The 16713-nt window shown below is 33.2% G+C and overlaps 1 protein-coding gene and 1 long non-coding RNA gene across 2 annotated transcripts; one reads left to right on the top strand and one right to left on the bottom strand.

Annotated features, from left to right (window-relative positions):
• Positions 1-4603: 4603 nt before the first annotated feature.
• LOC11406796 (uncharacterized) lies at positions 4604-16571 on the top strand. Its single transcript, XM_003628004.4, has 15 exons — positions 4604-5588; positions 6204-6326; positions 6417-6589; positions 6689-6899; positions 7203-7440; positions 7534-7684; positions 7987-8294; positions 9817-10005; positions 12632-13449; positions 14087-14209; positions 14311-14483; positions 14563-14773; positions 15053-15290; positions 15375-15525; positions 15773-16571. Exons 1-15 carry the CDS (start codon positions 4784-4786, stop codon positions 16079-16081), a joined length of 4221 nt encoding a protein of 1406 aa, XP_003628052.3. The 5' UTR covers positions 4604-4783; the 3' UTR covers positions 16082-16571.
• Positions 8575-9486, bottom strand: LOC112417262 (uncharacterized). The gene is made up of 2 exons (XR_003007843.2): positions 8917-9486; positions 8575-8747 (listed from the first exon to the last, which is right to left on the bottom strand). It is a non-coding gene; the product is annotated as an uncharacterized lncRNA (long non-coding RNA).
• Positions 16572-16713: the final 142 nt, after the last annotated feature.

Below are 16713 nucleotides of genomic sequence, written 5' to 3'. Positions count from 1 at the left end.
ATATAAAATTGTATAGTTATAATAAAATAGTAACAAAAATAATAGTAGCAAAAAAGTTTTAATTTTGTTTGAAAAATTTGTCCATCACGTTACCCCCACCATCTCCGTTCGTTGCGTTTTTTACACTTTTTTATTTAATTATAATGAACTTTCATTGATTTTCATGAGTAGTTTGGCTTTGTAGAAAGGATTTTGATGTATTGGACTGTCTAGTGTTACGTAGAACAGTGTTGTAGAGTTTGATGTTGTTGGGTATAATTCGACATGAACTCATGAAAAAATAGGGAAAACAGAGGTAACGTGTGTAATTAAATAAAAAATTGGGTTCAATCGGAAATTTGTGGCTACCAATTAGAAATAAAAAAAAACTGGGTTAAAAAGGTAATTGTCAAATTAATAGACCTCATTCCATCCTATACACCCCAAATTGGGAGGAATGAAAATAAAGGAAGATGATGGAATGGGATGGAATGGATTACATCCTATACCACTCCATTCCACTCATTTTTTAAATATCCAAACAATGGAACTCTATTATATACCACTCCATCCCATTCCATTCCACCATATGCCATCAATCCAAACAAAGCCTAGATCTAATACATATATGCAAGTTGGATGGATGATAACTTTACTAGAAACGGAAAATGATATTTTATTGCTTTTTTAGATGACCGTTCTGACTTTACTTATCTATATGTCAGAGACGCTGAATATTGTTCACACAATTTCAACGAGCTTTATAAATAGCACACCTTATTCTCCAGATATTAATGGTAAAGTTGAAAGAAATAATAGAACCTTTACTTAGGTAGTGGACCAGTGGTTGCTATCATTCTTAATTCTAGTGTTGTGTCTCATTGCAGTTGCTCCTTCAATTGCTTAATTGGTATCTTAGTCTAGGTTTTGACGATTATTAGGTTGATGTTTTGTTCTTCTTTATTTTCTTAACTAAAATTGTAAAAGCATCCTAGTTAGCCTCTATCAAAAGTATCCAAGTTTTATAAAAAAATTCCTTTTATAAAACTTTTATTGGATTCAATTTTTTCTTGGAAAATTTGAATCCTGTGCAAAGTCGTTGTTTCGATTCAAATGGCTGCTTTGCAGAAGTTGAATCGATTCACTCATTGCCTCTGATTTCGGACTTGTGTTTGTTGAATCGTATCAAGGTTCTTTTAATCGTATCATTTCACTTCTGAAAACTTTGAATCAATTCAAACCTTTGCCTATAAGGTTTTTATTCGATTCAATCTTCATTCTGAAATTGCTCTTTCGATTCTACTCAATCTTCATGTCAACCAAAGTTCTATTTTTTGCACTATTGAATTTATTCAATCATTCATTGATTTGATTCAAACACAGCTTTTCATGGCAAGGATTTCGATTTCGATTTTTGAAACGCCCGAAGGATGACGAGGGTGGGGAGTGGTCGCCAATGCACAAGGTATGATAATTAGTGGCTCATGGAAACTTCTAGAAAAACCGAATCACATCAGAATGAGACAACATGGTTGAAGGAATGCTTAGAAAAATTGTTTGGTACTACATATATCAACATGATGCATCTTCTTTTCGGTAGCACATTCCATAAGAACTCACAGTTAAATTTGCTTGACTTGGAGTAGGCTTTGGATGGGCGACCTTCTGGGAAGTTTCCCGAAAAGTGTGCGAGTGAGGACAAAGCACACTGAAAAGACTTGTGTTGGTTTGTGGGGCCAGTCGGCAATACTTAAAGTCGTCTGGATGAAGAGGAAGACTCATGATGAAAAGTTGGGTTGAAGAGAAAGACTCCTCATCGTACTCCAAGCTGACATTATCTAACAATCATCGTCTTGAATATTTGTACCAATCAAGGGTACATGCGTTCAATCCACAATCGGGGTGAATATATATTCAATATAAGAAGATCGCATAAACATAATGAATAGACTCGGATATTAAATACAGAAAACATCATTGATCATATATATATATATATATATATATATATTATTCACATTATTAAATAATCATTATTTCAATAATTACATAATTTTATAATCACATCAATACACAACGTCAAGTAACTCACCAATAAAGAAAAAAGAAGTTTTATTTTATTTTTTTATTTTATTTTTTATGAACCGAATATCTTCTAGGAGAAACGGTAAATATTAATCCCTCGATATGGATAGCACCCCAACATATGTCAAAGCTCTCCCTCAAGATATTTACCGGTGATACATTTCAATGATTAGATTCGAACCCAAATCTTTTGGTTAAATTAAAAGAAATTTCTTGTGTGGAAACAAAATAAGTATTTAGTTGAAGCTTTTTTGCATGTAAATTAAAAATATGATTATCTTTTATGATCTTGTTCATAAAAGTGACCTAGTTGTTGAAGTTTTTTTTTTTTTAATGATTTATTTAAGGAATGTTTAGCACGTGAAAATATTACTTTACACATAAAATTTTAATTTTCAGATAGGTGACAGATTAATTATGAATTTTTAAAGCGCCAAAAATTTAAAATACAAAAAACTGAAATATCAACTTAGAAGTCAAATTTTGAGTTGATTTTTGCATGCAAGTCTATCAACATGCATAGAGAGGATTTGAAAAGTTTTGTAGCATTGAAACTATGCCTCAATTTATTTTGATTTTTGAACCAAAATGTGCAATATTGCAATTTTGTTTCAAATAAACAACCATTCACTGGTCAAATTATGTTCCCTAATTTTGTAGCCATGGTTACAGCATCATAAGAACATTCACCAAAATAATTTGGAATTTTTAAATGAGGGATGAATTAATTATGATTTGTTTAAGAAATTCATAATTTTGGGGAATGAAGTTTCATAACTAATTGGCCCGTCATCTAAAAATCCAAAATTTATTGGTGAAGGTTCTTATGATATTGTAACATGACTACAAAAATAAAAAAAATCCAAAATTTATTGGTGAAGGGGTGTTTATAGAGGTGTCTGCAAAAAATCAACTTGAAATTCGACTTGTAGGTCGAGATTTTCATTGTTTAGTTTTTTGATTTTTTGGCGCTTTAAAAATTCAAGATTAATTCACCCCTTGACGAAAAATTGAAATTTTATGTGGAAAGTCATTTTTTAATGGCCAAGACATGCCTACAAAAAATAAGAAGAAATTCAACCTTTATGTCACTTTTTTTTTTACCTCTATGTATATAGAGAAAAATATGAGGTCAAAAATACGAAGAATCACAGGGTTAAAATCTGTGTTTTCTTTGTTCATGGTCATTTTTCAGACTTTGCGTATATTATTGTGTCAATTTGAATAATTAACCCTTAAAATATAAATAATATCATAATATTTTGAAAAATAAAAATAATTGTTTCTTAATAAACTTTTTATTGTCTTTCGTGTTAAAATATTACCTTAAAGAGGGAAAATTACATCTTAGTGAATAAACATCCAAAATAGTTAAGGATAAAAAATAAAAATTAATAATTTACTTGACATTATAAAAGTGACATTAAAAATCTATGAATCCTTCAAAAAAATTAAAATATCTATAAAGCCTCGATACTTTAAAATGCAGGTGTATTAGTATCAGCATATACATATTACTTATATATTATTGGTGTCCGATGCTTCACGAACTCACATGTATGAAATTACTTGGATACTGATACTTCATGAACACACACCCTAGAATTATTGATACTTCACAAACACACCCAAGAAGTATATTACTAGTATATTACTGATATATATATATATATATATACTTCGTGAACACACACCCTAGAGACTAGAAGTATCAAAATATTTATTTTGTTTTAAAAAATATGTTATCGTATACATTTCAGATACGACAACTATATTCGTGGATACATATCGAGAATATGTGCCTAGGATACATGCATAAAATTAGTGGAGATGTGCATGAATGATAGTGGGTTGGTTCATACTATTGACTTTAAATGGAATCTTCCACAAGTGAACGGTGGAATTCAACCCGTTAAATTAATCGGTCCTTAACAATAATACTGAATTTTCAAAAAAAAAAAAAAAAATTTGTATGTCTAACTTTAAAACTAATTATGATTAAGGTCATACAATTTATATAACCTAACCGTTATGATTGATTTATAGTGTAAAAAACTTTATAAATCCATTTTTAGTATCAAGATATCATTTTAAAATTCATTAACTTCTTCATTAATTTTGTAAAGTTCCTACACAGTAAATCAATGATTTCATAGCTAACTTACTTACCTAGTGGCAAGGAGAGGAAGCTTAACACGAAATCTGTGCGTACTTGTTCAACCCACGTGTTTTGGTTTATTCCAAATGAAACACAATAATTCAAAATTGACCAAACTTGCAATCTTTGATTGAAATAATTTATCAATATGTAGTTGACTAATCATATCCTAATCCCTATTAAGCATGGATACGGACACTGACACGCCGACACAACTAATAATTTGAAAAAATCACATAATTTAGTGTAATTATAAGTGTCGGTGTCGTGTTGGTGTCGGACACGACACGAATCCGACACCGGGACACGCCTAATCCGAGAAGTGTCCGTGCTTCATAGCTAATCCTAATATAGTAATATCTGAATTTTCTTTACATGTGATGCTTTGAATAGATACAGAAGTAGAAAATTTGCACATAATAAAATACAATAATTGACTAAATAGTGTTTGGTACTAAGTGTTTTTCAGCAGCACAGAATACATAAACTTTTCTGTTAACATACATATATGTCTCCCTACTGTTTTGGGAAATAGTTGAAAGTAAAAACTTAACCATAAACATGTCACAAATGAACATGACTTGTACTGCAAGGTTTCTAAGCTTCATTCTACTTCATATTTTTCTCTTCACCTTAACAAATGCACAATCACCATATTACAGGTTAAATTTTTGCCAGAATTCAACAGAAAAAACAAACAACACATCATACCGATCCAACGTTAGAAATCTTCTTCTATGGATAAACACTGATTCTGCAACAGGCTCAGTATCTAACCACATAGCCATAAACAGCAACAAAACTAACAGCAATGATAATGATGGTGATGTTGTGTATGGATTCTACGATTGTCGTGGTGACGTAACAGGAAGTTTCTGTCAATTTTGTATCAACGCTGCTGTTAGAGCGATCGCTCAATGTTGTCCCAATGGCGTCTCGGCTATGATATGGTATGACATATGTGTCATCGGTTATTCTGACCATAATACATCAGGAAAAATTTCTGTTACCCCATCATGGAATTTAACCGGAACCAAAAACACGAAGGACTCAACTGAACTTGAGAAAGCAGTAGATGACATGAGGAATTTGATAGGAAGAGTGACGGCAGAAGCTAATTCCAATTGGGCAGTGGGAGAGTTCGATTGGAGTGACACCGAGAAAAGGTATGGTTGGGTGCAGTGTAATAGTGACCTTACAAAAGACGGGTGCAGATATTGTTTGGAAACTATGTTGGATAAAGTTCCTCAATGTTGTGGAACAAAGGTAAAATGGGCAGTGGTGTCTCCTAGTTGTGGAATGGAGATTGATGATAATAAGTTCTACAACTTCCAAACAGAATCGCCTCCTTCGTTGCCAAATCCAGGTAATATCATTTCTTGAATTCGGATTCCTTTCAAGTATTGAATTGCAGGATAACGTCGTGAATGCAGAAACTTTAAAAATCATAATGTTTGTTACCAAGTTTAGTCACGAAAAAGAAAAAGCGTCCCATGGTTTTCGGAGACATTTTTTATGATTGCAATGAAGACTTGCGTGATATACCTTGTCTTAAGATTGCGAAGATCTCAATGAAGATTTGTGCGGTCCCTGCAATCATGATAAACATCTATTCTGCATTAGCCATTCTTGTTTCTTGAAACTTCTATTTCATGATAAACATCCAACACAAAAAATATCACCAAAAAATTCTGTTATAATTACATTCTTTTTGAAACTTAGGACTCGTGTTTCGTATAATTATTATCAACAGATCATGCAGGAACCACGTTGGAAGGTCTAATATTTCAACAAACAAGAAATTGCAAATTATGTTAATCAAGTTTTGTATAATTGCTTAATTGTAAACCTTTCACTCTCTACTTTTCCAATTCTGATGCATTGAAAGACAAAGAATCTCTAGTATATTATAGGATGAAAAGGATTCGACCTAAAAATTGAGAAACGAAATGCAACATTTTCATATATGATAGTGTTGCAGGCAAACAGGACGGGGCGAGTAATACCAAAACCTTGATCATCATCTTAGTAAGTGTACTGGTGGCAGTAGCTCTACTAAGTTGTTCTGTCTATTACTACCGGAGAAAAAATAGGTTAAATAAAGGTAACATACATTTTGAAAGTTCTATACGCTTATTTCGCAAAATTACCTATGAAAAAAAGTCACTATTTAGACATACTACTTCCTTGTCAGGTGGTTTGCTGTTAAGGACCATTACTCCTAAGTCTTTCCGTGACCATGTTCCAAGAGAGGATTCATTCAATGGAGATCTTCCTACAATCCCTTTAACTGTAATTCAACAAAGCACCGATAACTTTTCGGAGTCATTTAAATTAGGAGAAGGTGGATTTGGCCCAGTTTACAAGGTATTAATTAATTGGATCTAGAAGTCAAGAAATGCATTTATATAGTTTTGCCGTATAAGTTTGACATGTTCCTATTCTGTTTTCGTTCAATTTTGTTAGGGTACTTTACCAGATGGGACCGAAATTGCAGCCAAAAGGCTTTCAGAAACGTCAGGTCAAGGTTTAGAGGAGTTTAAGAATGAAGTAATTTTCATAGCGAAACTTCAACATAGAAACCTTGTGAAACTCTTAGGTTGCTGCTTTGAAGAAAATGAAAAGATACTAGTATATGAGTATATGCCAAATTCAAGCCTTAACTTTCACCTTTTCAGTATGTTTAGACAAACCTTCCCATTTTCTTTCATCTTTATATTCCTTTACTTACTCCGATTTAGTTCTAATTAATAAAATTTCTGGTATATACATCAGTAAAGGTGGTAAGGGGTACAAAGGGATTTGGAGTTTGAGACTAAAACAAAAATTGAAACAACTTAAAAACAAATCGTAACTGTGGGAACATTTTGCATTGTGGAATATAAATTAACATATAATATCCCGTGATTTTTCCCTGTTAAAAAGTTAATGGTAGTCTTGACTCTAAATAACATGAATACGATGTTCCTCAACTTGGCAGATGAAGAAAAACATAAGCATCTAGATTGGAAACTACGACTAAGCATTATCAAAGGAATCGCAAGAGGACTTCTATACCTTCATGAGGATTCTCCACTTAGAGTAATCCACAGAGATCTGAAAGCGAGCAATGTTCTTCTGGATGATGAAATGAATCCAAAAATATCTGATTTTGGATTAGCAAGGGCATTTGAAAAAGATCAATGTCATACAAAGACAAAAAGAGTTATTGGCACCTAGTACGGGTTATTGAAAACTCTTTTAAAACAAATATGTTAGAAAAATTTACATGATTCACAACTGACATTGTTCTCTTGATTTTATATATATAGTGGATACATGGCTCCAGAATACGCTATGGCTGGGTTATTTTCAGTGAAATCCGATGTTTTCAGCTTTGGAGTTCTTGTGTTAGAGATAATTTATGGAAAAAGAAATGGAGACTTCTTTCTTTCAGAACATATGCAAAGTCTTCTATTATATGTAAGTTTTCCTTATCACATCTCATTAACAAATTGATACTTGATCGAGAGAGGAAATGCTCAAGTATTCCAAGCCAAAAATTGTTTTATAGTTTTATGAAATCACTAACATTGCCTTCAAAGGAGAGTCTCTTGAATATGAAATATTGATAATGTATAAACACGCTTTCCTACCCTATTATAAAGGCTCTAATAGCATATTATGAGCCAACTATCCAAATGCCATGAACACACTAATGTATTTTTACATTATCTGACAAAATGTTTCAACTCAAGTTTCTAAATATCCATATTCGTTTGCAGACTTGGAAACTCTGGTGTGAAGGAAAAAGTTTAGAATTAATCGATCCATTCCACAAAAAAACGTATGTTGAGAGTGAAGTCATGAAGTGTATTCACATTGGTTTATTGTGCGTACAAGAAGACGCAGCAGATAGGCCAACGATGTCCATCGTTGTTCGCATGCTAGGGAGTGACACAGTAGACCTTCCAAAACCCACACAACCAGCATATTCCATTGGCAGAAAGTCGAAGAATGAAGATCAAAGTTCAAAAAATTCTAAGGATAATTCTGTTGATGAAGAAACCCTAACTATTGTTTCACCTAGATAGTTGACAATATCGTTCACTTTATAGAAGATTCGAAAATATGTTTGGACTCAAGAAAAAGTTTGAATCCAAAAAAGAAACAAACATTTTAAAGGTCCAAAGGATATATTCATATTGACTACTAACAAACTTGAGGTTATGATTATCCAATTCCAGCACATCTTAATTTGGATCGCTATTTGTAGATTTAATTCATGTTTGTATCCGTTAATTATTTTTTCATTCGTAGTTTGTTCAGAGTTAAGTAGAATCAGAAGTCACTAAAATCCTATGGAATTAACATGAACGCATAAAGGAAGCGATTCAATTCACTTCATGTATATCAAATATATCAATATCAACAAAACCTATAATCCTCATAGTCCTTACAAGCAACAAGTAAACCAAAATATTAACGAATAAAGTTTTGAACAATCTCATTTCTCCTGATTGAGAGGTGTATTACAATAGTAGTTCTGCATAAGGAAAGAAACAAACACTGTGTTTTTCAATCAGATGCTATAAATCAAAACCGCATGGTATTAGCGAAAAAAAAAAGTATAAAACCTACAAAAACAGATGTCAAACTGAAATTTCAGAAATGAAGGTTATCTTAAATCTTAAAGAAAACACAGAAGAAAGCACCTGGTTAAACCACGACATCTGTGATGATTGCAATTAAACAAGCTTCTCTTTATGCAGTACCCCGGAACATGGAAACAGCACTGGCCTTGTGACCTGAGACAGATAAAACAAACAATCAGAGAGCATGTCTAGAGGTCTATACATACAAACATCAAACATCAAGCGTGAGAAAAACACAGTCCAAAGCTAAAACCGCACAGAAACATGAGAAGTAGGATTTGATTTGTCAAATGGCATATCATAAAACAGATTCATATCTAACAACAATGAAATTCTGAGTGTCTAAATCCAAAGCTTTACTTTCCAAGGGGTCACTGATAAGACATTCTCATTACGCATAACAAACTCCAAACAAGATCGGTGAATTAGTCATATGTCGTTTTGAAACATGCTAAGTATCACACACTACACAAATAGATGATAGAAATAACACTAAGGACAATAACTTGCAGAGCAAGTAATCTCTATAGTTCATTTTGTATTGTACTTTCCATCAGTGTAGTAGAACTTGAGTAGTGTAGTACAATTAGATTAGCTATATATACTGATTGTACTCTCTCTATTACATAATAATGAAGATTCTTTTCTCATTTCTATTGTTTCATAATATGGTATCAGAGCTCTCTTTGAGAGTGGTTCTGAACCTAACCGTTTTTTGATCCTAACCGTTTTTCTTCCATTGATTCCGCTGCGATTCATTGCTTTCTTCTTCGTTTCTGGTTGAAATTCTTGCGTTTTCACGCGATTTCACCATTGATTCTTTGTATATTCACTATTTTTCTTCTTCTTCTATACTCTGTTTTCAACTTTCTGCACTTCTTCTTCTTCATCAATGGCGCGAGGTCAAACTTCTCAAACACCTCAACAAAACACTGATTCAGTGTTCTATGTTCACCCTAGTGAAGGGCCAAACTCCGTTATTGTCACTCCTCTTCTTACTGGTTCGAATTACTTGGCTTGGAGTAGATCCATGCAACGTGCTCTTGGCGCGAAAAACAAGCTTGTGTTCATCAATGGCGCAGTTCCAATTCCTGATCTTGAAGATTTGAATCGTGATGCATGGGAACGATGCAATCACCTTATTCACTCGTGGAGTGCTCTCTAAGCAAAATATTTATATATTTTGACTTTTACAATTGATTTTTGCCTTAAATTTATTGTGAAATCCACTACAAATCGAATATATTTCAACATAAATCACTTTACGTTCAACTCACTATTTTATGAAATCAATTCAACTTACCACATAACCAAACAATCCCAAAATGTGTTTGACTTTCTCTATCTACTCAATTCATCATAATCCATTTGTTTTGGCTTATTTCAAAGAATAGTGAATACTTTCCCGGTCTCTTTTTTTGTTACCACATCGGTCTCGTTTAATAATGACTAATCTCAGTCGGTGAACCTGTCAGGCACACAAGGTGGAGTCTCCCCTCCCAATCGGACATTTTTCATACACATGAGAAAGAAATCGAACCTCTAACCACTTGTTTAAAGAGCCCAAATCCCCTGGTCTCATTTTCATTATCACTTTTTAATTTTTTTTATCAAAAAAATTGTCATTTTATAATGTCAAATGCATAATTTATTATTATTTTCCATTAATTTATTGAATTTCACTCCACTTAATTATCCTACTAACTACAATAATAAAGTGTTTTAGTAAATAATATTAATTCTACCATTAAAATCAACTGAACTAATCATTTTCTTAAGAACTGCACGAAACCTACATGTGACAATTAAAATGAGCAAGAGCGGATAGTTCTGATGCAAACTGACATCTAAAATGAGACATGCCCCTTCGTCTGGCTGCGGTTATGGTGCATAAGGAAATCCTTATGCACCCTCCATAAATTCAGAAATGGTTTCTCTGAGTTGTACTCCAAAACCATTAGATGTACTTAATGGTTTCCAGCACCCTGCATAAATCATAGTATGTTTTGTATAAAATTATACCAAAACCATTTTGCTGTGGAAATGGTTTCTGTTGCGAATTCGATGAAAATCACACCAATAACAACTTGATGTGTGGAGCAAGGGATAATCAAGCAACCAAAACAAAGTGTATGAAACAATTAAATACAAGGCAAAAATAGAAAACAACGGCGAGAAGAACACAAAGAAGAGAAGAACACAAAAGAATTTGTTGACCCAGTTCGGTCCAAATTGACCTAGTCTGGGGAAGAGAGCAGCCCTCTGATCCACTATATGATGAGTAACGTTACAAAAGAGAAATCAATGGGTTACAAGAATAAGTCTCCCGCCTAATTCTACCCAAAGTCCTAGTTTCTTCCCGTAACCAAGAGACTCAATCCTAATAGTGTTTTCCAAGGTGAATCAACCCACAAACCCTAGTGTTTGTTCCAAAAGACAAACTCTATACAAACCCTAGTTTTGTTGTTGCCTTTCTAAACCCTTGTTTCAGCCCCCTTTATCTCTCTCAAAGTTTAGCCTGATACAAGGTCTATATTTATAGTAAAAGTATAACTCATAAATTTGGAACAAATACCACACTGAAGATACGTTTTTTTTTCTCCTTCAGTGAAAGAATATTTGCATCAAAAATATAATATTCCCTTTCAAAATATATTTGCATCAAATCGTTCTTCATACGATACAAAAATATATTTATTGTCCATAAATATATTTTCAACACAAAATATATTTGAAACAAATCTTTTATATTTTTAGCAACAATATTCTCCATCCATCAAATTTTGAGTCATACTAAAACAATTTCTGTAAGTTGTACTCCAAAACCATTTCTGGATTTATGCAGGGTGCATAAGGATTTTCTTATGCACCATAACCGCACCCCCTTCGTCTGACATGCATCAGTATCCAAAGTTTGTAGATAAACTTTTGTCTATTTTTACAAAGGGAATTGCTAACAAGTGTCCTAAGAACATTTGATAAAAAGTTTAAAGTAGCAATTTTATCTTAAAAATTGTGTATTTAACTTATTGAAAGATTAAAAAGGAACTTTTTATACATAAAATTTAACAATTGCTTCCTTTTATGAAACTTTGACAAGTGCCCTAAGAGCACTTGTTAGCGCAACCCTTTTACAAATATCTAAAAAAATCTTTGTTTCAACACATCTTAGATAGTTTGAGATGGAAGAAGCACATAGTTTTTGCAAAGAAGTAAGCACAACTATTACTTATATGGAAGACGTGAGCAATAGAAATGACCAAGTCAAAGTTAAGAAGATGATGTATTGAATCAACTAACATATTTGTGATATCTAGAAGTCTACTCCTTGAGAATATTAACGTATGAAGAGAATTTGTGTGTAACAATTTTCAATTTCAATATTTCATAGATAATGTTTATTATATATTTAACTATAGAAATATGTATTGGTATCAATGTCATATATTTTTGAACTAACGGTATCCATATTCCATATTGGTCTCAAGTGCTTCATATGCTAAGTCAATATTGACGGTTCTTTGACTATAACTTACAGTCTTAGATGGAAATAATATACTATCAATAGGTAGAAGACTAATATAACCTCATATCTGAATTTTCCACACATGTGAGGTATCAAATATACAAAGAAGCAGAAAAACAATCACATAATAAAATACAAGAAAAAGACTAATCAACATTTCAAAAAAAAATGTTACACTACAGAACACATAACACAATACACAAATTGTTGTGTTAACTTGTTCCTTAAAATTCATGGGAATGGTTAAAGGAAACAATTAACAGCCTTGAAAAATTCACAACACAACATGACTTGTACTACAAGGTTTCTAAGCTTCATTCTACTTCATCACTTCCTCTTCATGACGCTAACGAATGCGCAATCACCATTTTACATGTACAGTTATTGCCAGAATTCTACTGAAAAAACAGTCAACACTTCATATCAATCCAACGTTAACAACTTTTTGTCATGGACAACATCGGATTCTGCCAAAGGAACTGTATCTAACCACAACACCATAGGTAGCAACAACAGCAATTATAATGATACGGTTTATGGGTTCTATGATTGTCTAGGTCCTAACACAAGAAGTTTCTGTCAATTTTGCATCAACACTGCTTTTAGAGAAATTGCAAAATATTGTCCCAACAGTGTCTCGGCTATTATATGGTATGATGTATGCATCATGGGTTATACTAACCAGAATCCCTCAGGAAGAGTTTTTCTAGAACCATCATGGAATGTAACCGGATCCAAAAACGTTAAGGACTCAACAGAACTTGGGAAAGCTGAGAATAGCATGACGAGTTTGATACGCAAAGTGACTACAGTAGCGAGTCTCAATTGGGCAACTGATGAGTTCAATTGGAGTGACACTGACAAAAGGTATGGCTTGGTGCAGTGTAATACCGAGCTTAGTAAGGATGGCTGCCGACAGTGTTTGGAGGCTATGTTGGAAAGAGTTCCTCAGTGTTGTGGAACAAAGGTTGGATGGGTAGTTTTGTGTCCTAGTTGTGGGTTGAAGATTGATGATTATAATTTCTACGAACAACAAACAGGATCTCCATCTCCTTTGCCAAATCCAGGTAATATTAATTGTTTGTTTTTTAATTTGGATGCCTTTCAATGTTGTAAATTGCAGACTCATCAATCTTAGGAAAGATAATTAATTAGTTGCTTGAGGCACACTTGTAGGAGATGTCTCAAGTCGCAATTCCAACGAATTGAGATGTTTAGACATCTTCAGATCTTCACTAGCTCCTCTTCATAAGCCGGCACGTCAGACCAATGATGTAAATGCGGAAATCAGTGGCTCAAGCCACTAAGCTTCCCTCAGCTTCTACTCCCCTTATAGAAATCATGCTTGTGTTTTTTGGGCCAAATGATTGGGCCATCTATCCTGTTGGACCTTGGTGTCCTATCTTATACACATACATAACATATACAAAAAAATCTGTCTATTGTTTCATATTGTTATGCAAAAACCACAAGGGAAGGTCTAATATATGAGCAACAAGAAAAATGTAAATACATATTTTAAACAAACAATGAACTTGCAAAATATGTTAATCAAATTTTTTAATAATTATTTAATCCTAGGCCTCCACTCTGTTTTTCTAGTTTGATGCATTCGAAAAGTTAGAATCTATAGTATTTGAAATGAATTCAGCCTATATATTAAGAAAGAAAAATGCAACATTTTTATATATGATAGTATTGCAGGCAAGCAGGAAGGGGCAAGTCATACCAAAACTTTGATCATCATCGTAGTAAGTGTGCTTGTGGCAGTAGCTCTACTAAGTTGCTATGGCTACTATTACTGGAAAAAGAAAGGATTAAGTGAAGGTAAATATAACAAGTTACATAATGTTGAGAATTCTATAAGCCCATTTCACAATTATCTATGATAAAAAGTCACTATTTAGACTTACTATCTTCCTTCTTAGGTGGTTTGCTGTTGAGAACCGTTACGCCGATGTCTTTCCGTGATCATGTTCAAAGAGATGATTCATTGCATGGAGACCTTCCTATAATTCCTTTAAGTGTAATTCAACAGGCCACGGATAACTTTTCAGAGTCATCTAAATTAGGAGAAGGTGGATTTGGCCCTGTTTACAAGGTATGAATAAATTGTATCCAGAAGTCAATCAATGAAGTTATAGTTTTGATTTTTAACTTGAGATTCATCTGTTTACCAGGGTACTTTACCAGATGGCACAGAAGTTGCTGTGAAAAGGCTTGCAGAGATGTCTGGTCAAGGTTCAGAGGAGTTCGAAAATGAAGTAATCTTCATAGCCAATCTGCAACACCGAAACCTCGTGAAACTCTTGGGCTGCTGCATGGAGGAAAATGAAAAAATACTTGTATATGAATACTTGCAAAATTCAAGCCTCGACTTTCACCTTTTCGGTATGTTTTTGCTTTAATGATTCTGTCTTTTACTTTTTCCAATTTAGTACTAATTTTAGAAGTTACTGTATGTTCTAATTATTAAAGTATAATTATCATATCCAGTGATTATTTGATTAATCATTCCTGGGCATATTATGCATTTTGGAGCATAATTACAATATTATATCCAGTGATTATTCCTGTAAAACAACTATGAAGATAAAAATGAATGATAGTATCCATCCATTGCTATCGTTATTATCACTAACATGAATTCAATATTCCTCTACTTGACAGATAAGGAAAAGCATAAGCACATAGATTGGAGATTACGACGAAGCATTATCAATGGAATTGCAAAAGGACTGCTATACCTTCATGAGGATTCTCGACTTAGAGTAATCCACAGAGATCTGAAAGCCAGCAATGTTCTTCTAGATGATGAAATGAATCCAAAAATATCAGATTTTGGATTAGCAAGGAGATTTGAAAAAGATCAATGCCCGACAAAAACAGAAAGAGTTTTTGGCACCTAGTAAGCATTATTGGAAAGTTTTTCAAAGCAAATATTATAAATTTTCACATGATTCACAACTGACAGTATTTTAATTTTATACAGTGGATACATGGCTCCAGAATATGCTATGGCTGGCTTATTTTCAGTGAAATCCGATGTTTTTAGCTTTGGAGTTCTTGTATTAGAAATTATTTACGGAAAAAGAAATGGCGAATTCTTTCTTTCAGAGCATATGCAAAGTCTTCTATTATATGTGAGTTTTCTTTTGATAGGCTCTTGGTTACAAAATATTGATAATGTATAAACAAAGCTTGCTACCTCGATCTTGCTTAGGAAAACACATCGGTAGCACATCTGAAATTTCAGATGACTTGGTCATATGGGTCTAATAGCATATCATGCGCCAACTATTCAAAAATTTATGATGACACTAATGTATTTGTACTTTTTCTAACAAAATGTATCAACTCAAGTGTCTAATAATCCATATTTATATGCAGACTTGGAAACTCTGGTGTGAAGGAAAAAGTTTAGAATTAATCGATCCATTCCACCAAAAAATGTACATTGAAAGTGAAGTCTTGAAGTGTATACACATTGGTTTACTTTGTGTACAAGAAGATGCAGCAGATCGACCAACCATGTCCACCGTTGTTAGCATGCTAGGGAGTGAGACAGTAGACCTTCCAAAACCCACGCAACCAGCATTTTCAGTTGGTAGAAAACCCAAGAATGAAGATCAAAGTTCAAAAAATTATAAGGATAATTCTGTTGATGAAGAAACTATAACTATTGTTTCACCTAGATAGTCAACACTGGTTCACTTTGTGCCAGATTCAGAAATGTTTGAGTTCTTGTAGAAAAAGATTGAGTTCGAAAAGGAAGAAAATCATTTTATAGGTCCATGAGTACTGTCGGCGTAGTGGTAAGAGTTTGACCTTGTAACCTCAAGGGAAGGATTTCAAATCCCATATGGGACGGTTATAAAGTGACCATTGGTTCTACTTCCCCAATTTTTTGTTAGAAAAGAAGGAAACCATTTTTAAGTTCCTGATGCTACCCTAGATTTATTAGAACGATGATGAAACACATGTTCAATTCTCGGTTGAGCTGGAAATATACATTTGATGTGTTCTTAGTTTGCCAATGTTTAATTCTCCAACACAAAGTCATTTTTAACATGTAACACATAAAGGAAGCGATTCAATTCGCTTCATGTATGTCTTCTAAAATACAAAGTTGTAGGATACATTTTTAACATATAAAGTTACCGAAAATATTAACGAATAAAGTTTTGAAGCAATCTCATTTCTCATATTAGAATTAGTAAGTTGTAGGATAATATACTTCAAAAAATTCATAGGCTTGCAGCTACCGAGCCTTGACTTGGATCAGATCTGTTCCTTAGTTGAGACCTTGGAATGAGCGCGCATTCCTCATC

Source organism: Medicago truncatula, chromosome 8, assembly GCF_003473485.1.
Source record: "Medicago truncatula cultivar Jemalong A17 chromosome 8, MtrunA17r5.0-ANR, whole genome shotgun sequence".
In the NCBI taxonomy this organism is placed as follows: Eukaryota; Viridiplantae; Streptophyta; class Magnoliopsida; order Fabales; family Fabaceae; genus Medicago; species Medicago truncatula.
The sequence above is the reverse complement of the archived record's forward strand: the minus strand, read 5'-3'. Positions and strand labels throughout refer to the sequence as shown.

Coding starts and splice junctions, on each gene's coding strand:
- LOC11406796 (XM_003628004.4), top strand. CDS start 4,784: ATGTCACAAATGAACATGACTTGTACTGCAAGGTTTCTAAGCTTCATT. Junction 13,450..14,086: donor ATCTCCTTTGCCAAATCCAG/GTAATATTAATT, acceptor ATAGTATTGCAG/GCAAGCAGGAAGGGGCAAGT. Junction 15,526..15,772: donor TGCAAAGTCTTCTATTATAT/GTGAGTTTTCTT, acceptor ATTTATATGCAG/ACTTGGAAACTCTGGTGTGA.